Source organism: Phacochoerus africanus, chromosome 11, assembly GCF_016906955.1.
Source record: "Phacochoerus africanus isolate WHEZ1 chromosome 11, ROS_Pafr_v1, whole genome shotgun sequence".
Taxonomy (NCBI): domain Eukaryota; kingdom Metazoa; phylum Chordata; class Mammalia; order Artiodactyla; family Suidae; genus Phacochoerus; species Phacochoerus africanus.
In genome coordinates this window covers 62974049-62999294 of record NC_062554.1, presented here as the reverse complement: position 1 = coordinate 62999294, position 25246 = coordinate 62974049, and the positions used below count along the sequence as shown (strand labels likewise).

The window sequence follows — 25246 nt, the reverse complement described above, 5'->3', positions numbered from 1 at the left end:
CCAAATTCCCCATCCATGCCACTCCTCCCCCACTCTCTCCTGGCAACAAAGTCTGCTCTCTGCCCATGATCTGTTTCTGTTTTGTAGATTGTTCTTGATGGTTTACTGTGTGCCATGTGTTTTATGAACACATGGCTAATACTTTAAGCCTTAAAATCATCCTATGTGGCATGAAAATAGATGTTCTCTTTCAGAAAAAAGAAATTAGATCTGACTTATCCAGGTCCATCTAACTCTGGAGATGTGAACAAACCCTGTGAAAGGGGCAAGGGGCCTTACTTGTCTGCTGGGACTGGATAATCCATAAGTTGAAAGATAACCTTCTTTGGTGAAGTACGTGTCAACAAGGTGATGACCCTCAGCATAGTTTGTTTCATAATCTGAGAAGCATTCCCATACAATTTCTTATAAATAGCATCCACAATTTTAGACACCTGGAAAAACAATTTCACATGTCAACAAGAGTCTTTTGTTCCACAGCCACTTCTAAACTGAAGAATTTCTTAGACATAAGAATCAGTTCTTAGAAGGACCAAGGTAGCAACTAACACAAAAATAAGCACTAGTGGAAAGCATATTTATGTGTGTTACTACACAATGAAAATATTTATTTGAGTTAGAAATAAATCTATGCATTTTTCCTTCTAGTTTTAATGAGATATAATTGATACAAAGCACTGTATAAGTTTAAGGTGTATAGCATATTGATTTGATTTAGATATATCATGAAATGATTCTCATAAATTTAATGAACATCTGTCATCTCATAAAGTTCTAAAATAAAAGAGAAAAAATATTTTCTTGTGATTTATGCTTTCAACCACTTTCATAACATAAAGCAGTGTTACATTTATCATGTTGTGCATTATATCCCTAGTACTTACTTGTCTTCTAACTGGAAATTTATACCTTTAAACTATCTTTATCTAATTCCCTCCCCCCGCACCTCTGGTAACCACAAATCAGATCTCCTTTCCTATGAGTTTGTTTTGATGTTCCTTTTTTTTGAAGTGTAATTGACCTAGAACACTGTGTGCTTCCTGGTGCACAACATAGTGATTCCATATTTCTATATATCATTGCAAAATTATCATTATGATAAATCTATTTCCACTTGTCACCATGCAAAGATATTACATTATTATTGACTATGTATGTTTCCCACACTGTACATGTCATCCCCACAACTCACCAGAGCATGTGTCCCTAGGTGAGTCCAAGTTGCTGCCTACCTCTCTGGGAAGTTCTCTAAGAACAGCAGGTGGGTTTGACTCAGGATCCTTTCAAATGACTGCTTCTGCTCTGGGTATTGGAGCAGGTGAGATTTAGTGTATATCCTATATCCTTAATAATGAAGTCTTTTTTTTTTCTGCCTTAGGGCTCTACTAGAAGAAAGCCCACTGGCCTTCAAATCCAGATGTTCTGAGGGCTGGGTACCCCAATGTGAGTTTTAGACACCTTGCCCCTTGGGGAGAACCTCTGACATTGTCATTCTCTCCCAGGTTGGGGGTCACCTACCTGGGGATGTGGATCCTGACAATACAGTGTCTCTGCCCCTGCCAACCTCTCTCATTGTGGTTCCTTCTTTAATTCTTTACTCATAAAATATATTTTCTTCTAGTTTTCTGGTCTTTATCATAAATGGAAGCTATGTTGTAATTTGGTGTACCTGTTGGAGGAAGTGAGCTCACAGCCTTCCAATTCTGCCATCATGGTCTCTTCCCAACCTACGCTTTTATTGATGGGGGAGAATACCTATTTTTTAAAGAAGGTTGTTTGGGGGAGAGTAGATGTCATCATATAAAATTTATAAGCTGGAATTCCTGTCGTGGCTCAGTGGTTAACAAATCTGAGTAGGAACTACGAGGTTATGGGTTTGATCCCTGGCATTGCTCAGTGGGTTAAGGATCTGGCGTTGCTGTGAGTTGTGGTGTAGGTCACAGACGTGGCTCAGATCCCACATTTCTTTGGCTCTGGTGTAGGCTGGTTGATACAGCTCTGATTAGACCCCCCTAGCCTGGGAACCTCCATATGCCATGGGAGCGGCCCTGGAAAAGGCAAAAAGACAAATACGTTTACACACACACACACACACACACACACACACACAATCAATCAATTCAGAAAGCATATGTATAATTCAAGTCCTTTAAAAAGAAAGTCAAAATAATGAAACAGAATTACAGCAGAACAACATACTTCAAAAAAACTTTATGACAATTAAAGGAAACTTGAATCTCTACATTGAAAGAGTGAGCTCTGTGTTGAAAGAATGGCCCAGAGTGGTAAACACTGAGTCCTAATCTTGTAAGTTTTTTATAGGCCCATTGTTTGTTTATTTTTCCCCTTTTAATCATGTTTGAATGAGGAGAGTTTTACCTAGAGCTGGAATTTTTCTCAAATGAATTGTATATTCAACATCAAGGATTTCCCATCATGACTCAGTGGAAATGAATCTGACTAGCATCCATAAGAACTCAGGTTCAATCCCTGGCCTTGCTCAGTGGGTTAAGAATCCAAAAATGCTGTGAGTTGTGGTGTAGGTCGCAGACGAGGCTCGGATGCTGTGTTGCTGTGGCTGTGTCATAGCCAGCAGCTACAGCTGCTATTCGACCCTTGGTCTGGGGACCTCCATATGCCATGGGTGCAGCCCTAAAAAAAATGAAAACCACAACATCAAATGTAATCCATCCAGGTCATCTCATTTCTTATTTTGAAAACAATTCTCAGCAATCATAAGCAGAAAAGTTGGATGATGTAAATTTACATTCCATTGCAATTGCATTACACATAATTGAATTACTATGCATAACCCTCTAAACAAAGAAAAATGAAGTGTTTAGTGTAGAATATTTGTCCTACCACGTGCGTTCCAAGGTGAATATAAAACCGTTATTCTCCAGTCTCTCTTAACTCTTGGGTTTAGAGCATTTTTTTCTCATCCTTCTCCTACTATTTAAAATTCAGCATGCTCCTAAAACAAGCCTGCTATGTTTCTTTATTATCAATTGTAGAAGTGGTGATTTCCTTCCATCCTCAAGGAAAGACTTGCTGTATTAGATTTATTTAGAGATTTCCCACAAACCTATGTGCAATTCAGGAGATTTTCCAGATAATTTTATAGCAATTTTTCATTTTAACTGACTTTAGAATGTAACCCTGTTGAAGACAATAGTTCTCTATATTCAATACTTCTCTATATTCAATACTTCAATTGTTCGTAGGAGCTGGGTGGGGAGATAAGTCACCAAACCCCATTTTTGTTCAGTTTTTCTCTCTGTATTTAATGATTTTATTGTAATGTAGGCTAGTTTTACACATTTGTTTTCCATTTGGCTTCTCTTCATCTCCAGGTCTTGATATCTAGTTTCTCTTTCTCACTGCATTAGAAGACTTCATTTTGTCAAGGAAATGACTGATGCCCTCCAGTTTTTCCTTTGATTCTGCTTACCTTTCTAAATGCTCCTGTCTTTAGAAGCATGGAAGTTTTCAAGAAGGATTATTTCTGCTTCCTGGCTCTCTGAATTTGAGTGCAAGAACTCAGTTTATGTGCAAAAACATAACACTGCTGTGTCAGGAGAGGGAACTGGGAGTTCATCCCTTCTGTCACTATTAGGGCTGGTTTCATGGGCATGTGACCTATGCATTTGCACAGGATCCCACATTCAGAGGTCCCTCATTTTGTTTCATCCTCAGCCATAACCATCTTGAGATTTTAAACAAGCTTTTCCTTGAGCTTGTGTTTCATAAGTGAAATCTCATGGGACAATGGAACATATATGTGTGTGAACAGGGGAGATTAGTGCAATATGTGAGTCAGCAGTGGTTCCTGCAGCCCATTCACAGTTAGCGTTCACAATGCCCCAAGTGCATAGAATTCCAGTGGATCTATGATGTGTAGAGATTCAGTGAGAAATCAAAGCGGGTATAAGATAAGCATTTACTGATGCCTCAACCACTTGGGCTGAAAATGACAACATAGGACGAAAGAGAAAGATGCAACAATTCATAAAATCTTTTCCTTTCAATCTTTCCTTACTCATGAATAAGATGAAGATACAGAATGTTAATAGAATATATGAATGACAAGAAAGGAAATAAATACAGTTAAGTTAGTTTTGTGTAGTGTTTCTTTTAGTAAGAATTAAATGCATTTGCCTATATAAGATATGAAATATGAATTCAGTCTTTGGTTAAGTTTAGTGCTTTTATATTTGCATCTGTAACTGGCATTGCACAATATAAAGATGGATGGCAAAATTCATGCTATTTATTTATTTATTTATTTATTTATTTATTTATTTTTGCTTTTTATGGCCATGTCTGTGGCATATGGAAGGTCCCAGGCTAAGGGTCAAATCAGAGCTACAGCTGCTTGCCTATGCCACAGCCACAGCAATGCGAGATCTGATTCATGTCTGCCACCTACAACACAGTTCATGACAATGCTGGATCCTTAACCCACTGAGTGAGGCCAGGGATTGGGCTTGCGTCCTCTTGGATCCTAGTTGGGTTCATTAACTGCTGAGATATGAAAGGAACTCCCCATACTAATAATTTAAACTTTTAGTTGTTATGTTTTTTTTTAACTTAGAAAATAAAAAAAACTCCATGACAGATTGAGAGATAGACACTGTGGAGAAAAGGAAAATAATATTCATATGCTTGTACTTTTAACAGTATTTTTTCTATGTTTTGAATAAGAAGCCCCACATTTTAGTTTGCATTGGGCCCCACAAATTATGTGGCCAGCCCTAGAGTAAACTGAGGGTTCTTAAAACTTTCCTTAATGGTTACACAGGGGATTTCAATTATGGCTGTACAATTTTATTGTTGTTAATATATTTATTTAAACTTTGAAGCAGGTAAAGCAAAATGTTACACTTTGACATGATTGGTGTGTGAGTGTTCATTACATTATTTTTGAAATTTTTCTGTATGCTTGAAATATTTTACATAAAAAGTGTCATTTCATTGAAGAGACAGAATGAACAACAAGTAGAACTATATGTGGACAGAACTAGGCAAATAACAAAGACAGGGAAAGCACATTAAAGAGTAAACTCTGCATTCTCCCATTCATTGTCAAATATCTTACCATGGTGACCTTATGGGCATGATATTCCAGAGTCAATTTCAGCATGATTGCTGCCTCAGATGCAGTTTTATGATCAGTGGCAGAGAGTCTCATCAGGAGACTCCACACAAAGTCAGTTAGCAAGGGTGGCAATAAGGTTTGTCCCACGATCTGAAAGCAAAAAAGAAAGCCATGATCTCAGGGCTTACTTATATCAACAGAAGAAAAATGCTGAACTGAGACATTCTAGGGGAAGTTTCAGGGCCAAGCAGGGCCACATGACTTTTGTGGGTCCTAGGTGCTTTTGCTATGGTGGACCTCTTCCTCCATTAAAAATACTAAAAATTATATTTTACAAACTGTGTTGCTATTAAGATGACTATAATTCAGATTAAATTATATTTTTAACATTTTTTTCTTCTGACAATGTGATTAGAACATTTTCATATGACTAAATTGGCTCTGGGAGAAATAACAAAGCATGGGATTAAAATTAAGAGGAACTGACATGGAGGGCAGACACCAGAAGTAAGAAAAGCCACAACTCTATTATCTGTAGAAAGGTCACCACACCAAAAACCTATAAAAATGGAAAGACAGAGAACTATAACTCAGATGAGGGAGAAAGGAAAAACCCCAGAAAATCAGCTAAGTGAGGAGGAGATTCTCAGCCTCCAGGAAAAAGACTTTAGATTATTGATGCTGAAGATGATGCAAGACATTGGAAATAAACTGGAGGCAAAGATGGATAACTTACAGGAAACACTGAGAAAAGAGATACAAGATTTAAAACTTAAACAAGAAGAGATGCAAACTACAATAACTGAAATAAAAAATTCACTAGAGGCAGCTAACAGTACAATACAGGAAGCAGAAGAACGAATAAGCAAGGTGGTGGACAGATTAGTAGAAATTATGGATTCAGAACAGAAAAGAGAAAAAAGATTGAAAACAAATGAAGAGAGTCTCAGGGAAATCTGGGACAACATTAAACACACCAACATCCATATTATAGGGGTGCCAGAAGGAGAAGAGAGAGAGAAGGGGACAGAAAAAATACTCAAAGAGATATAGCTGAAAACTTCCCTCACATGGGAAAGGAACCACTCACTAAAATCCAGGAAGCACAATGAGTACCATATAAAATAAACCCAAGGAGGAATACCCCAAGACACATATTAATCAAACTGACCAAAATTAAAGACAAAGAGAAAATCCTGAAAGCAGCTAGGGAAAAGAAACAAATAACATACAAGGGAACCCCAATAAGGTTATCAGCAGATTTTTCAGCAGAAACTCTGCAGGCCAGAGGGTGTGGCATGATATACTTAACGTGATGAAAGGAAAAAACCTCCAACCAAGATTACTTTACCCAGCAAGGCGCTCATTCAGATTTGAAGGAACAATCAAAACCTTCGCAGATAAGCAAAAGCTGAAAGAATTCAGCAACACTAAATCAGCCTTACAACAAATACAAAGGAACTTCTCTAGGCAGAAAAGAAAAGACAGCAACAGGAAACAATACTTCCGGAAATGACAAGGCTCACCAGTAAAGGTATATATACAGTAAAAATACAAAATCATCCATGCACAAGTATACCACCAAAATCAGAAATCATGAGAAGTGGTGGGTACAAACTGGAGATGAACTTGCAATTAAGAGAACAACTTAAAACAATCTCATACAGATATAGACTCATATCAAAACTTCAGAATAACTGCAAACCAAAAATCTACAATTGATACACAAACAAAGAAAAATCAACTCAAATACAATACTGAAGATAGTCATCAAACCACAAAAGGAGAGAACAAGAGAAGAAGGGAAGAAAAAAATCAACAAAAACAAATCAAAAGCAATTAATACAATGGCAATAAGAACATACATATCAATAATTACCTTAAATGTTAATGGACTAAACGCCCCAACCAATAGACACAGACTGGCTGAATGGATACAAAGACAAGATCCATATATATGCTGTCTTCAAGAGACCCACTTCACTTCTAGGGACACATACAAATTGAAAGTAAGAGTACGGAAGAAAATATTCCATGCAAACGGGGATCAAAAGAAAGCTGGAGTAGCAATACTCATAACAGACAACATAGACTTTAAAGAAGAATATTTTAAGGGACAAAGATTGTCATTACATAATGATCAAAGGATCAATCCAAGAAGAAGATGTAATAATTTTAAATATCTACGCACCTGACATAGGTTCACCACAATTATAAAGCAACTGTTAACAACCTTATAAGGAGAAATCGACAATAACACAATCATAGTGGGGGTTTTAACACCCCACTTATAGAAATGGACAGATCAACCAGACAGAAAATCAATAAGGAAACACAGGCCCTGAATTATGCATTAAACCAGATGTACTTAATAGATATTTATAGGGCATTCCATCCAAAAGCAACAGAATACACATTCTTCTCAAGTGCACATGGAATATTCTCTAAGATTGATCACATCCTGGGCTACAAATCCAACCTCAGTTACTTTAAGAAAACAAATTCATATCAAGCATCTTTTCCAACCACAACTCCATACAACTGGAAATCCACAACAAGAAGAAAACTGCAAAAAACACAAATACGTGGAGACAAAAACCGCAAAAAACACAAACACGTGGAGATTAAACAACATGCTACTAAACAACCAATGGATCACTGAAAATCAAAGAGGAAATTAAAAAAATACCTAGAAACAAATGACTATGAAGATACGACACTCCAAAACCTTTGGGATGCAGCAAAAGCCATTCTAAGAGGAAAGTTTATAGCAATACAAGCCCACCTCAGGAAACAAGAAAAAGCTCAAAGAAACAAGCTAACTTTACATCTAAAGCAGCTCAAGAGAGAACAGACAAGACCTAAAGTTAGTAGAAGGAAATAAATCATAAAGATCAGAGCAGAAATCAACGAAATAGAAACAAAGCAAAACATAGAAAAGATCAATGAAACGAAAAGCTGGTTCTTTGAAAAGATCAACAAAATTGATAACCCTGTAGCCAGACTTATCAAGCAAAAAAGAGAGAGGACTCAAATCAATAAAATTAGAAATGAAAAGGAGAAGTAACAACGGACACCACAGAAATACAAAGGATCATAAGGGACTACTATATGCAACTATATGTCAATAAAACGGAAAACCTAGAAGAAATGGACAAATTCTTAGAGAAGTACAATCTTCCAAGACTAAACCAAGATGAACTAGAAAAGATGAATGGACCAATCACAAGAACTGAAATTGAAACTGTGATTTAAAAACTTCCAACAAACAAAAGTCCAGGACCAGATGGCTTCACAGGCAAATTTTATCAAACATTTAGAGAAGAGCTAACACCTCTCCTTCTGAAACTATTTCAAAAAATTGCAGAGGAAGGGATACTCCCAAACTCATTCTATGAGGCTACCATCACCCTGGTACCAAAACCGGACAAAGATTCCACACAAAAAGAAAACTACAGGCCAATTTCACTGATGAACATCTATGCAAAAATCCTCAACAAAATACTAGCAAACAGCATCCAACAATACATCAAAAGGATTGTACATGATGATCAAGTAGGATTTATCCCAGGGATGCAAGGGTTCTTCAATATCCGCAGATCCAACAGTGTGATACCTCACATTAACAAACTGAAGAATAAAAACCATATGATCCTCTCAACAGATGCGGAAAAAGCCTTTGACAAAATCCAACACCCATTTCTGATAAAAACCCTTCAGAAAGTGGGCATAGCAGGAACCTACCTCAACATAATAAAGGCCATATATGACAAACCCACAAAAAAAAAATAAATTAAGAGGAACTGTTGGAGTTCCTTGTGTACAGTGGGTTAAGTATCCAGTGTTGTCACTGTAGCAGCTTATGTTGCTGCTGTGGTGTCTGTTGGATTCCTGGCTCAGGAGCTTCAGTATGCTTTGGACACAGCCAAATAAATGAATAAATAAATAAAAGTAAGAGGAAATATAAAATATCGATTTTACCCCATTTCAACTATTCAAATACTATAAATTATCATAAGCTTCTTTAGCTTTGGGAATTAGTTTTCTCAAATCAAAAACAAGCAAAAGATGTCAAAAATGCAGGAGAAGATGGGCTAAGAGAGGCAGGGTCATTCAAGGGTATGGATTTTCTCTTTCTCAGAGAGGGATTAAGCAGAGTGAAGGGAAAAAAAATAGGGCCCATATGTCTATGACTGATAAACAATAACTGCAATTCAAGCAATCTAATTTTTAAAGTTAGAGAAATATCCATGGATCATAAGCTGTGAACAAAATCACAATATTATGGGTCTCTCAGTTAAAAAAAAGATAAATGAGCTACATTTTCTCCTTTTGTACATGTACCTATATACAACATATATCCAAAATTTTCTTTCTGTGTATGTATGCCATTCTCTCAAATACAGAAAGTACTCAATATTTCTGGATCCCCATTAAAGGGATGGGGCATAATAGCTTTTTTTGGTCAATAGGTAAAGACGAGGTCTTAACCCACTGAGCCACAATGGGAACTCCTAGGCTTATAGTATTTTGAGAGGACATGGATTAAGAATAATGTTTGATTTTGGAAAGATGCACTGTCATGCAGATGCATATTTAGGACATCTATGCAGTATTTTTTTATCATATTATATGAGATATATTGCTTCTACATCTCCTCAGTCTCCCACAATTCTATCCCACCTAAAACTATAGGACTCTCCCAGTTCAACAGATGAGCTACTCTAAAGGGCCTCCCCAGCAGCCTTGCTAAGCTGTTGACTCAATGTATGTAGCTAGAAGGCCATCTGTTGGACAGCACAACCTGAGATCCAGTGATGGGCCACTTCTCAAGCCCTATGAATAAGTTCCTATACTTTGATGAAGGTGAGGGGTTATATATAGTTATAAAGCCTCATGTTTTTCCCCAAGGGTTGGTTTAATGTAAAAATGATTTACTTGGTATTGAGTTTTCTTGCTTAAACCTAATTTTTAAAAATTTAATAGTTTTTAAAAACAAAATATAAATCACATTATTTGATATTTGCTGAGTAAATTATAATAGCATTGAAAAGGCTGTTAATTGTTGACATCATTCATTTTATTAGAAAATCAGAAGTTCCCCCTATTTAGTGGCTTATTAGCCACACAAAAAGAAGAATAACAACTAGGAAAACATACCTCATTTGCATTCTGTAGGATTAAATAAGTGATATAAATTACTATATTCAGGAATAATAGGCATAATTCTTATCAATAGAGATAAAATCAGGAAGCCAAATACCTTATCATTTACTCTTTGAATTACTGAATTTAAAACAGAAAAAAATTATTAAAAAAATATATATTTTTGAAATAAGTTCCCACTGGAAGTAATAACACACATGAAACAAAAGCAATAGGATAAGGTAGGGGCTAAGTTACCTGAGCAATTTTACTTTTGTCTCTTTGTAAGATCTTGGGTAGAAATTCTATATCAGAGGGAGCAGGTAGAAGGCAATGACTTCCAGGCCTATCATTCTTTGTATTTTTATTTTTTGTAATATCCACTGCATTAAGGAAAAAAATTTAAGGTTTTTATTCTATCCTTATAGGTTCCTTCTATAACATTGCTATTTCCAATTTCCTCTTCCTACCCAATTCTGGAAATCTTAAGTTTTATGAAATGTAAAGTCTCTGCTGACAGTTTAGTCATATAAAACATTGTAACTACACTGAACCAGAGTTTATAGAGTGTTTATGAGAGACCTCTGCAAAATATGAATAAAGGACATAGATAATTTTAATGGGTTAGCCAAATATCAAGTACATTAACTCATCAAATGTATTACTCAGTGAAATGGAAGAGCTACTGCTAAGCTGGAGAGCCTATTGGTAAAAGAGCAGACTTGGAGGCATTTTGCAAAGAGCTATGGGAGTGATACAGCAAGAAAGAGAATAGCCCTCAACATAAGCTTGAGGTGCAAATGTCTTTAGTTCCAGAGAAGGTAGGTTTTAAATGACTTTGTTTGCTAACAGCTTTCTAGGGATATGAGAGATATGCAACATTTAAAGTGTATAATTTGCTAAATTCTTTTATGTGTGTCTACACTTAAAATATTACCGCAATACAAAAAAGATTAATTTCATCCAAAAGTTTCCTTGCATCTTTTGTAATTGCGCAAACCTGCTTCCTGAACCTATTCCTTGAGTCAAAGGCAACCACTGATCAGTATTCTCTCAAGTTTGTATTTTCTAATTGTATATAAGTGGAACCATTTAGCATGTACTCTTGTTTGGCATCTTTCATTTGGCAAAATTATTTGCAATTCATCCATGTTGTTGCATTTATCAGTAGTCGATTCTTTCTAGTGATGAATACTATTTCATTGTGCATATATACCATCATCTGTTTATATACTTGCCTTTTTGTGGACATTTGGGTTGTTTCCAGTTTTGGGCTATTACAAATAAAGGTGCTATCAACATTCATGTACAGGTCTTTGAATGGATATTTCCTTTTGCTTCTCTTAGGTAAAATGAAGCTGTGTAGATGGGTGTTTGACTTTTCAGTGTTCTACCAAATTATTTTCGGAAGTTGTTTCATTTTACATTTCCTCTAGCAATGTATGAAGAGTTCTAGTTGCTTCCCATTTTGAAAAAGACATTTATATATCTTTTGAAAGATGCCCAGGAGTGGGACTGTTGGATCATATTAGTTCTATATTTAGTTTTTTAAGGAAACTCCACATTGTTTTCCATAGTGGCTGTACCAATTTACATTCTCACCAATAATATACAATGTTCCCTTTTCTCCACAACTTCTCTAGCATTTATTGATTGTAGATTTTTTGATGATGACTGGTGTGAGGTGCTATCTCACTATGGTTTTGGTTTGCATTTCTCTAATAATTAGTGATGTTGAGTATCTTTTCATATGCTTTTTGGCCACTTGTCTGTCTTTTTTGGAGAAATGTCTACTTAGTCTAAATTTTTTTTTTATTTTTGTTAATGTAAAGCTATATGAGATTTATTTTTTGAGGGGGTGCCAACACCTGGGACTATGAATGAAATTTTTCTTATATTTTGGAGATTAATCCCTTCTTGTTTGCTTCATTTGCAAAGATTTTCTTTCATTCTGTGGGGGTATCTTTTCATTTTTTTAAATGGTTGGGATTGGCATATACACATTACTATGTATAGAATTGATAAGTGACAGGGACCTACTGTATAGCACAGGGAAATCTACTCAGTGATCTATGGTGGCCTATAGGGGAAGGGAATCTGGAAAAGAATGATATATATATATATATACATATATATATATGTGTATATATATATGTATATATGTGTGTGTGTGTATATATATATCTCCATTCTCCATTTTAATATGTACATAAACATGCACACAGAATGGAGATATATCTGATTCACTCTACTGCACATCTGAGGCTAACACAGCATTCTAAACTCATCACATCAACTAAACTCTGGAGTTCCTGTGGTTGCTCAATGGCTAATGTATTGGACTAGGAACCATGAGGTTGTGGGTTCCATTCCTGGCCTTTCTCAGTGAGTTAAAGATCTGGCATTGCTGTTGGCTGTGGTGTAGGTCGCAGACATGGCTCAGATCCTGCATTGCTATGGCTCTGGCGTAGGCTGGCAGCTACAGCTCTGATTAGACCTCTAGCCTGGGAATCTCCATATGCCACAAGTGTGGCCCTAGAAGAGACAAAAATCAATCAATCAATTAAGGAAACGCCATTAAAATTTCTTTTTAGTGCTCTTAACAACCCCCCCCCCCAAAAAAAAACACTCCCACATTGAATGGTCACTCTTTTCAATTTTGGACATTTTAATAGGAGTGAGGTGGTGTCTCATTACAGATTTAATTTACTTTTATTTCATGACTGTATATTGGTCATCTTTTGATGTGCATCTTTGCTTCTTTAGTGAAATGAGTACTCAAGCCTACTATTATTATTTTACTTTGGTTGTTTTTTTTTTTAAACTGAGCTTTAAGTGTTCCTTAAAATTCTAAATACAAGTCTTTTATCAAATATGTAATGTGAAAATATTTTCTCTCAGCCTGTGACTTATCTATTAAATGTCTTTAAAAGGGCAGAAGTACTTAATTATTTTTTTTCATTTATGGATCATGCTTTTGGTATTGTATTTAAGAAATCTTTGCTTAGCTCAAGGTACAAAGATTTCTTCTAATTTCATAGTTTTAGGTCTAAATGTAGTCCTACTTATCTATTTTGAGTAGCTTTTTTATGCAAGAGATATAGATCAAAGTTCTTTTTTTTTTAATATGGGTCACCAAATTTTCCAATACCACTTATTGGAAGTTTATCCCTTCTCCACTGAATTGCCTTTGAAATTTTGTTGAAAATCATTTAACCATAAAAGTATGGGTCTCTTTCTGGAATCTTTATTCTATCAAAAGCAATGTTTAGCAGAAATAATGACTGTACATCTTTGTCTTTTTCCTGATCTTTTGTGGAAATCATTCAGTATTTTACCATTAAGTATGATTTTAGGTATAGAATTTTTATTGATGTAATTTAGCAGTAGAGGAAGTTTCTTTTTTCTTTTCTTTTATTTTTATTGCCATGTCCATGACATATGGAAGTTCCCAGGCTAGGGGTTGAATGGGAGCTATGACTGCCACAGCCACACCAATACCAGATCCAAGCCACATCTGCAACCTACTAACATAGTTTGTGGCAGCACCAGATCCTTAACCCACTGAGAGAGCCCATGTGTCAAACCCACATCCTCATGGATACTAGTTGGATTATTAACCTGTGTGAGACACAATGGAAATCTGGAAGTCTCTATTCCTAATTTTCTGAGAGTTTTTATTAGGAATGGATGTGAATTTTGTCAGATACTTTTTATGCATCTACTGAAATAATCGTATGTTTATCTTTTTTTCATCTGTTAATGTAATATGTTATAACAGTTGATTTTCCAACATTAAATTGGCCTTGTACTTCTGGATAAATTCCACATGCCTATGATATATTATTTTTTTAATTTAGTGTTCTATTCTATTTGCTAAGCTTGGTTAAAATTTTTTGCTTCAATGTTCTCCGGGGACAAATTACAAATCTGTAGGCTTTTTTTGGTTTTGTTTTTATTTTCCTTGTAATGTCTTTATGTGATTTTGGTATCAGAATAATGCAAGCCTCATATAATAAATCAGCAAGCAAATTTCCCCAGTGTCAAATCATCTGAATCTTTTTTTCCAAGCTGGAGTTGATGCCGAGTTGGTGCTGTCCAATAACAAGGATTCATTTCACTCTAGACATAAACAGGGACAGCCGATACGTGGTTATCCAGGCTTCCCGTAGCCACAGAGAGCCCATCCAGCACCTTTCCCTGTGGTTTCTTGCTCTGTCTCTAACCACAGCTGGAGTTTTTAGGAATCTATGCAAGAGGCAGCCACCAGACTTGTGCCATTATTTTGATAGCCTATTACCACTAGTGTGAGCTCTCAAAAATAAAAATAGCAGGTGAGTAAGGAGTAGAGTTTGATGAAGGACAATACACCAAAGAGGTATCTGAATTTTAAAGCTGTTTGTCCCAGGTTGCTGTAGACCCATCCATGCCACCTGAAGCTCACCTCCTGCCACACTCTACATGGCTGTGTGTTTGCCACTCTGGCTTGCTGGAGTTCCTAGGACTGTACTAGTCTCTCTTCCCATGCACAGATGCATGACTGACTCATTCCCCTTTCCTCTCAGCCCTCTCTTCCCTTCATGTCAGCAGCTCAGTTTTTTAGATCTCAATTCAGTCATTACTTCCTTTGTGAAATCTTCCCTGAACTTTCAGTTTTATAAACTCTCATAGTCCCATTTACCTATCATTCAGAGCACCTAACCATATTTCACACTTATTTGGGTTTATCACTTGATTAATGCCTGTCTCCTATTATTCTCTCATGAATAATCCAGGAAGGCAGAGATGCCATTTTTTTTCTCATTGTTACAGATCCAGTGCAGGTGCTCAATAAATATGTATTGAATGAATAAAGGAAGAGAGGATTTTCTTTGAGAAAGAGCATGAGTTATCCAGTATCTAGATCTGCTGGAACTTCTCCTGTATATTTGCCATGACTATCTACTGATGCCTGAAAAATAGCACAGGGAATTGAATTTGTTCTGGAAAACTGAGTTTCACTATTTGCTCAGGATGTATTATGGAAATTCTTCTGTGATGAAGTTAATAAAATGCTTTCTTGAAATAAAAAAATAAACAAATCAGCAGGAATTCCCTCATCCTCACATTTCTGGAAGAATTTGTACAGAATTAGCATAATCTCTTTCTTAAAAGTCTTCCAGAGCACATAATCCTGGAGTTTTCTTTGTGCATGTGGAGATTTCTTTGCAAGATTTTTAACTACAAATTCAACTTCTTTGCTAGATATAGAATATTCAGGTTATCTATTTCTACTTGAGTGAGCTTTGGTAATTTGTGTCTTTCAATAAATTTGTCTATTTAAGTTGTCAAATTTATTGATATAAAGGTGTTCATGATATCAGTTACTCTTTTACTATCCATAGAATCTCTAGTGATACTATTTATCTCATCCTTATATTGGTAATTTGTGTCTCTTCTCTCTTCCCCCTATGATGTTCTCAAAGATTTGCTTTTGGCTTCATTGCCTTTCCTTAATGTTTTTCTGGTTTTCACTTGTATTGCTTTTTGTTCTGACCTTCATTATTTTCTCTTCTCTGCTTACTTTCTATTTTCTTTTCTTTTCTTTCTTTACTTTCTTAAAGTGGAAGCTAAGCTCATTTATTTGAGAACTTTGTTCTAATATAGGCAAATGGTGATAGTAATTTCCCATTTGGAAACTTGTTTAGCTGCATCTCATATAGTTTGAAATTTTATATTTTATTTTCATTTATTTCTAAACACTTTAAGCTTACATTTCTGTTGTTAAGGAATATTGGTTATTAAGAGAGAATTTATCTAGTTTCCAAGTATTTTGCTTCTTCAAATACCTTTCTGTTTTTGATTTCTAATTTAATTCCATCTTGAATATATTTGGTATGACTTAACTACCTTTTGATTTTTAAGAATTGTTTTATGGCCTATAATATGGTCTATATTGGTAACTTTTCTGTTTTTTCTTGAAAATAATTCTTTTCAGTTTTGGTTGAGTATTCAGTTAGGTCTAGTTGGTTTAAGTCCAAGTCCTTATTAATTTTTTGTGTCATTATGGATATTGAGAGGGTGGTATTCAGTTCTCTGATTGTAAGTACATATCTATTTCTCATTGTAGCCCTATGTTTTTGTTTAATATATTTTGATTTTTTAATTTTAATATATTTTTTGTTTTCAGGTACATATGTGTTTTGGATTGCTATGTCTTAATTAATTGATCCCTTTATCATTATGCAATTACATGTCTTATTCACAGGAAACATTCTTTATTCTTAAATATCTCTGTCCCTCTGTGTCTCTGTCTCTTTCTCTCTATATATATATTTTATATATTGATATATATATCATATGCAATATGATATTAATATATGATACTTCTATAGCTATTTCTGTTTTCTTTTGACTAGTGTTAGCATATCATTTTCCAAATGTTAATTTGAATTTTATTTGTATGTTTATATTCAGGATAGATTTCTGAGAGCGTAAAGCTGAATCTTGCCTTTTATTCAATCTGATGATCTCTGCCTTTACATTGGAGGTATTTGGAGGGTTTATATTTATTCCAAGTGGGTTTTAAGTCTTTCTTTTACTTTTTTCCTATATTTCCTATCTATTTTTCTTTCCATTTTTGTCTTTTTGATTACATATTTTTTATGATTCTATTTTTTCTCCATTTTGTCTTGTAATATACAACTCTTTTCTATATTATCTAAGTAGTGGTTTTAGGATTTATATTATACATCTTTAACTTACCACAGTTAACTTTGAAGTGATATTTTATAAATTTATCAATAAGAACCTTAAAGAATATATGTAATTCACCCTCTTTCAAGCTTTTGTGCTGTTGTTGTCATATATTTAGCATTTACATTTTTATTTTTTGCTTAAAACAGTTGATTCTCACTTAAATAGATTTAAATAATAGGGGAGAATTTTTTTTTGTCTTTTTGCTATTTCTTGGGCCGCTCCCACGGCATATGGAGGTTCCCAGGCTAGGGATCCAATTGGAGCTGTAGCCACCAGCCTACACCAGAGCCACAGCAACTCGGGTTCTGAGCTGCGTCTGCAACCTACACCACAGCTCACGGCAACACCAGATCATTAACCCACTGAGCAAGGGCAGGGACCGAACCCGCAACCTCATGGTTCCTAGTCGGATTCGTTAACCACTGCGCCACGACAGAAACTCCCAAAGAAATTTTTAATATTTAATATATTTCAATCCAGTGCTCTTTATTCCTTTATGTAGACCTATATTTCATTTGGCATTATTTTTTGGAAGAATTTCCTTTAAAATTTTTGTACTACAAATCTGGTAAGAATGAATTCTGTCAGCTCTTGTATATCTAAAACTATTTTATTTCTCTTTTGCTTTTGAAAGATACTTTTGCTGGTTAAAGGATTCTTGACTGACACCTTTTTCTTTCACTATATTATGAGGTTGCCTATGCCTTGTATTGTTTAAAGATAAATTTGCTATCATCTTTACCTTTGTTACTCTGAATGAAATGTATTTTTCCACTCTTGCACTATTTGAGATTACAGTGTTGCCCATGAAAAGATTATAAAAATCATTAATTATTAGAGAAGTGTAAGTCAAAACAACAATGGGATATTATCTCATACCTATCAAATGGGCAATTACATAAACATTTTCAAATAAAAAATGCTGGGGAGGGTGTGGAGAAAAGGAGACCTTCATACACTGTTGGTAGGAATGTAAATTGGTACATCCACTATGAAAAACAGCATAGAAATTACTCAAAAAACTGAAAATGGAACTACCCTATGATCCAGCAATTTCACTCCTGGGAATCTGGAAGATGTATCTGGAAGAAAGGGAAACACTAATTTGAAAGGATACATGCGCCCCTATGTTCACAGCAGCACTATTTATAATGCCTAAGTTACAAAAGCAACTCAAGTGCCCAGAAAAGAATGAAATTATTCCATTTGCATCAATATGAATAGACCTAGAGAGTATGATGCTTAATGAAAAGACAGACAGTGAAAGATGAATCCTGCATGATATCTCTTATATGCAGAATCTAAAAATAAAAAAATAATGCAAATGGATTTATGTGTAAAACATAAATAACTCATAAATATAGAAAACAAAAACCAGTAGTTACCGAAGTGTAGAGTGAAGAGGGGATGGGCAAATTAGGCATATGGGATTAAGAGATACTAACTACTATGTATAAAATAGATAAGCAACAAGGATATATTGTATAGCATAGGCAATTATAGCCACTATCTTGTAATAACTTTTAATAGAGTATAACTTGTAAAAATACTGAATTACTATGCTGTATATCTTAAACTAATATAATATTGTAAATCAACTCTACTTCAATAAAAACATCACACTGTTAATCCCTGTTAGAATGTCTTTAATGTAAGATATCATATCTTTCATCTGCGTAGGTTCAATTTAGGTCTTTTAGAGGTTTTTCTTTGTCTTCCCTTACTCTGAATCTTTTTATCTAACTTCTTGAATAAATGGAATATAGTTATACTAATTGTTTTAATGTCTCTTTCTATAAGTTGTATCATATGTTATTTCAGGGCCAGTTTTGATCTATTTCCCTTCCAATAATGGGTTGAATATTTTCCTCTTTTATTTTTTTTTTCTACTGTACAGTATGGTGACCAAGTTACACATACATGTATACATAATTTTTCCTCCCATTGTCATGTTCCATAATAAGTGACTAGACATAGTTCCTATTGCTACACAGCAGAATCACATTGCTAAACCATTCTGAAGGCAATATTCTGCATCTATTAACCCCAAGCTACCAGTCCATCCCACTGGTTTCCATTTATTTTATGCTCGAGTACTTTTTAGCTTTAGTGAATGTAGTGTTCAGTTATGATTTGTGGTTGCCCTGTTTTTTAAGCATGTTAAGCCCTTCCTATATCTGCTTGTTTTTTCCTGATAGTCATATAGGCTCAAACACATCATTAAAATAGAAAAAAGAATCTATTTTTTCTTTTTCTTACTTCTCTTGCCCAGATTGTATCATTTTGATATCTTTCTTTTTAACATCTTCATGTTTAGGTCTGAATTCTTGCTTATTTAAGTGTCTGTTTCAAATTGTGGTTTCCTCCATCCTAATTCTTCCTTTTTTTCAAAATTTAGAGAAGCCCTTTCAGTATTTCTTTTAGAATGGGTTTCATGTTGCTGTACTCTTTTAGCTTTTGCTTGTTAGATAAATCTGTATTTCCCCTTTTATTTTAAATGATATTCTTGCTGGATATAGTATCTAGGTTGCATATTTTTTCCTTTCAATGCTTTGAATATATTTTGCCACTCCCTTCTGGCCTGTAGTGTTTTTGTAGTGAAATCAACTGATAGCCTTATTGGGGTTCCCTTATAATTAACACTTTGCTTTTCTCTTGCTACCTTTAGAATCCTCTCTTTACCTTTTGCCATTTTTATTATAATATGTCTTGGTGTGGGCCTGTTTGAGTTCAACTTGTTTGGGGCTCTCTGTGCTTCCTTTACGTTGATATCAGTATCCTTTAGATTTGGAAAGTTTTCAGCCATAATTTCTTCAGATATATTTTCAATCCCCTTTTCTTTTTTTCTCCCTCTGGAATTCCTATTATATATAGGTTTGCCTGCTTTATATTATCCCATAGGTCTCTTATATTGCTTTCATGGTTTTTTTTTTTTATTTGGTTTTCTGTCTGCTGTAATATTTGTGTGATTTCCATTATTCTATCTTCTATGTCACTAATTCATTCCTCTGCATAATGCATTCTGGTCTTTATTTCCTTTAGCTTAGTTTATATCTCTGCAAGTGAATTTTCTAGTTTTTCTTGACTCCTCCTTATATTTCTAGCTCCTTTCTGAGGGAATCTGCATTACTGTTCATATCCTCTCTTAATTTCTTCAGCATTTTCACTAACTTCCTTTTTGAACTCAAAGTCTGTCAGATTGCAGAGGTCCTTTTCATTTTTGACTGCTTTAGGTGAATTCTCCCGTTGCTTTAACTTGGAATGGTTTCTGATCTTTTTCATCTTGTTTGTGTTTTTCTTTTTCTGTGAATTTGGGGAAGCCAAACTGTAGTCTTGTAAGGCTATTTCTATGCAAGGATATCCCTTTGTATTTTTTGGGGGGGTTATTTATTTTTGGTGTGGGAGTTTGAATCTTTGCTGTCTCTTCCGTGTGAGCCGGCTATTGTTCCCATGATGCTCAGTGTGTTTACAGGGAGAAGGAGGCAATGGGTATCTCTGTCAGTCAGAGCCTGTTGCTGGGCTCTCAACAGAAGCAAAGACATGCAGGAAGGTGGCACAGGCTACTCCTATTTACTGGGACCTTGAAAGTGGTAATGAGCTCTGGGAGGATCTGCAAGGTGACTAGAGTATTTGGCAGTAGCAGCAGCAGGGTATGTGAGTTCCCAGGAGGCTGAGAGCAACAATAGCTTGTGTTGGATTGCAATGCCCTCCTCTGAGGTGATTTTCCAATCACTGCAGGTGGTACCTTTTCAGGGACCCCTAGTGGGAGTGGGCCATGACCATCTCTAGCATTAGTGATAACTGCAGTACTTTGCCTCTGCTACCTGTAGACCATGAATGAAGTGATCTGTCTCACTCAGCCCATATAGCAGGTGCTTGCTGCACAGGCTGTTCCTAGTTGCAGGGTCCTGGAAGTAACAGAGAACTGGCATATGGGTACTGCCCTGAAAATTCAGCAGTGGAATCAGCAGGGCTTGTGTGTTCCCAAGGGTGCAAGAGTACCAACAGGTGGTATTTGGTCACAATCCCCTCCTCTGTGATGCCCTTGATGTGACTGGGGCTGCAAGTGGTGCCTGCTCACCAACCCCTAGTTGTGTTGGCCACTGCCACCTCTGGAGCCAGAGATAATGGCAGTGGTTTGCCCCTGCCACCTGTAAATCATGCAAGAAGCACCTCATCCTGCTTAGCTCCCACAGGATGTGCCACACAAGGTGCTCTTAGTTGCAAGTTTCTGGGACGAGACAGTGATCAAGCATCTGGGCACTGCCCAGAATGTTTGGCCGTGGCAGCTGCAGGGCAGGTGTGCTCCCAGGGGAGCGAGAGCAACATCAGGTGGTGTTCTGTTGTAGTATCCTTCTCTGTGATGCCCTCTGAAGTGGTTGGGGCTACAAGTGATTTTTGTTCAGATAGCCTCATCAGCGGTGGGCCACACCCACCTCTGGATTCAGGGTTAACTGCCATGGTTTGCCTCTGCCATCCACAGGTCCGGCCTGCAATGGGCTAGCAAGTGGCTTCCTGCTGCTGGAGACACCTGGTCCACAGCAGGCTAGAAAGTGGCTTCTGGCCGTGGGGGGCTGTGGCTGAGATTCCAAGTCCAGTGTGGGCTTGTGAGTGGCTTCCAGCAGCTGGAGAGGCCGAGTCTGCAGTGGGCCAGAGAATGGCTTCTGGCCATGGGGGGAAGAGGGGGCTGCACCAGGGACATTATGCCTTCTGAGAGCCCATGGGCACACATACATTGGGTCCCAAGGAGTTTCCTATGGCATGCCACACCTCCTACTCTCATCCTCCCTAACAATTGTGCCTTGCCTTTCCTGAGGTTCTGGACCTTCTCCCGGGTTTCCTCTGCAGTGGCTTTCCACGCCCCAGCCCTTAGCTTACTGCTCCCCCTGCCAGTGGCACACTGCTCCTTAGCCCCTTGGGCTGTCTCCGCACTGCCAACCCCAGCCCATTCCCAGGGACTGACCTCCAGAGCCTAAGTCTCAGCACACAGCCCCTGACTGAGCATCTCAGGCTGTGGTGTCTGTGCCAGTGGTTCAGGTGATGTGTGCATCTCTCACTCTGCTTTTCCATTCTCAGACCTGCTGCTCCACTTTTCTCAGTCTTTGAGGTCCCTCCAACTCGGCTGATCTTTCTGTCAGTTAGGTGGCTTCCCAGGGTGTGGATTCCTTTTCTCCTTCCCAGCTCCCTCTCAGGAATGCTAGTTCCATCCTGATTACTTTTCCCTCTCTCTCTTTATTTTCTTTTGTTTTACTCAATTATGTCAAGAGTTTCTTGCCCTTTTTGGAGGTATAATTTTTTCCTGCCAGCATCAGTTGGTGATGTGTGTGACTCATTTTATATGTAGATGTGATTTTTTTTGATGTATTTGTGGGAGAGGGTGAGAGTGACCTCTTACTCTTCCACCATCTTGTCTGCACCCCTCTGCATTGAATTTTGTTTCTCTACATGCTTTGTAATATTTTATTGGATGCCAGACATTGTTAATTTTAACTTGTTAAACGATAGCATTTTTGTATTCCCAGAAGTATACTTAAGTTTTGTTCTGATAAGCAGTGAAAATATTTGGAAATTGATCCTTTTAAGTCTTGTTTTTAAAATTTGCTAAGTAGAACTAAAACAATTTAGGATTTTTTTTCCCTCTAATGGGGCAAAATCCCTTTGAGTATTCTACTTCATTACAAGTAATTATGAAGTTTTAGTATCTAGCTTTTAGGCATAAGCACTATCCCCAACCTTTTAAAATTCAGTGTATTTTCATCTTTAACCATTTTTGGTAACACTTTCCTCCATGGCCCCATCACAAGCCTCAGGTAGTTTATTCATATGTGTGTTCTGATCACTACATAGTTGAATAGTTAAAGGGGACTCTCTGCAGATCTCTGGAACTCTCTTTGTGCACTCCTTTCTGGTCCTTTGCTCTGTGAACTCTAGATATATTGACCCCTCTGGATTCCCAATACTGTTTTTTAACTTGGTGAGACCCTTGGGTTACTCCTTTCTGGGCTGCAGCCTAGAAACTTACTCTAGGTGGTAAACTCAGTCAATTGTAGACTCTGCCTTATTTGTTCATTTGTTCCCATTTCTTAGGAACCATTGTTCTTTGTTATCTGATGTTAGTGACTTGTGAACAATGTGTATATACAATATATATACACTAATATATAATATTATATTATATATATTACGTACTAATATATATATTATGTATTATATATAATAATATATCATATATATTACACACTAATATTATATATATGTGCATAGAATACATAATCTTAAGTATTTATTATGGGACTGTAAATCTATTCTCTGTTTAAGCATTTGCAATTAGTTTGATACCTTCAAGTCTTGTTTTTATGTATCTCTTTTTAAAAATCCTATTGGTAATTTTTCTTCTTCTCTTTCTTCCCTGCCTCTATCCAGCATTTCTGTTCACACCATTAGACCCCAAACCAATTTTAAGTACAGTACACTATAGAAGAACCAACTATAGAATTTTTTATAATTCTAAAAATATTTAAAATACATTTTAAAGTAGAACTATAGATCTTAGGGCCAGACATGGAAATCTATAGACATAGAGCCTCCTTGGGACCCACAAGTATAATATTTAGGAACAGATTCCTAGTAATCCTTAAAAAAGATAAAGAATCTTGCTTACCATTCTGACATTTTGCAATACAGAGGAGGTGGGACATTCCTGAGAATGCTTGTTGTGTGATTGAAGGATCAGTATGGGAACACAAAAGAGACAGTTCTGCTGCCAAGACACCCAAACATGGAGCATCCACACTTGCCTAATGAAAAAACAAAGAAGAAAAATGCATTTGTTATGAATAATCAATGTTAAATTTTGTGCCTGAGCCTCTAATACTTGCACACCTATATCTATAGCTAATTTATATCTATCCATCTATATTTCAGACTATGATTAGAGTTGAGCTTCAGAGTTCACAAAATTTGTATTAAAATCCTATCTGTTACTGAGCCACAATTTTTTCATCTTGAAATGCATATAACAAATTCTACCCTGCAACAGTTACTGGGGTGCTAAGGGTGTAGCCCTTATGCCAAAAATAAAGTTCCTAGCAATAGTTAGTTTATATTCCATACATTAGGTAGCTAGTCGTAGGTAGCAAATTCCTAGGTAAGTCACGTGGATATCCAAAAACTTTCATACTTCCTTCTCCGTATATGAAATACTTCAGATCACTCTCTAAGTCACTGGAGAAATGTTACTTTTCTTCCTAGATTTTCTCTTTTTCTTCCAGGGAAATTGATTTTTTAAGACTCAGAATATTTATTTATTTATTTTTTATAATAATTTTTAGTTTTTCCATTATACCTTATTTACACTCTAGAATATTTATTTCTGATGTCAAATGTACTAACAGAACATTTATTATCTACTTCCCCAAATTACATGATGCATAGGATTTTCAATTATTTAGAAATTCACCTTGACTGTTTTTTTTTTTTTGCCGTATTAAATGCAGATATGGGGGGGATAGATACATAAAATAAGAGAAATGGTAAAAAAAAATTTGATTTTGTGAATGTATGAGTACCATTGCCAATTCTTTTAAATGAAAAGGACTCTGGCCATCAGTAGGTTTGTTAAACTAGTGGGCCTACAGAATCTTTTTGTCTTCAAGTATTCTAGATTGATACTTTGATGTTTGGAGTAAAGTTTGGTGGTAAAAGTTAAGGTCCAAGTCAACCTTCCAGGGAGATCCTAATGCCTGTTTCTCCTCTCTATTTCTCTTATGTACCCTTATCCTTGCTTGACCCACTCACAAATCTCTGTGCATCCATCTCAATCTTATATACATACATGGATTTATTCCTAAAGAAGAATGTGAGGTGTCAGGTAACCTGGGTTATAGACCAAGGGTGTAAGCCAATTAGTATGCTGAGAGTGATGGTCTCTGTAGAAGAAGGGAAGATAACCTCTTGCTTATGTGGATGTCTTCCTTGCATTCTTTTAGATCTAGTCTTTGTAAGGCTACCTGGGGCTCCCCCTATTTTAGTAGTCCTATGATTTAATAGAATCTAGAATCAGAGAGTAGGGGTTACTGTTATCTCTAGGCCCTAGGGAGAAATGTTTTATTTTTCTCTGGAGAGTCTCTTCTTTGGGTTTATATTCCAAGTTTCTTTATAGCCTTTTGTGTCTACTTCCTTTCATCTAGTATAAAGTTTTCAACTTTCAGTGATGTTATAGTATATAGCAGACTTCATTTCCTTTTTTTTGACTGAGTAATACTT

General features: G+C 36.2%; 1 protein-coding gene across 1 annotated transcript in view; it reads right to left on the bottom strand.

Annotated features, from left to right (window-relative positions):
- MROH9 (maestro heat like repeat family member 9) overlaps window positions 1-25246 on the bottom strand; it is a 112951-nt gene that overhangs the window by 57934 nt on the left and 29771 nt on the right. The window contains exons 7-11 of the mRNA XM_047754383.1: window positions 23643-23778; window positions 21418-21668; window positions 10502-10597; window positions 5099-5248; window positions 280-434 (exon numbers count right to left, since the gene is read on the bottom strand). Of these exons, the coding sequence (XP_047610339.1) occupies window positions 280-434; window positions 5099-5248; window positions 10502-10597; window positions 21418-21668; window positions 23643-23778 (788 nt within the window). The remainder of the gene's footprint in view (window positions 1-279; window positions 435-5098; window positions 5249-10501; window positions 10598-21417; window positions 21669-23642; window positions 23779-25246) is intronic.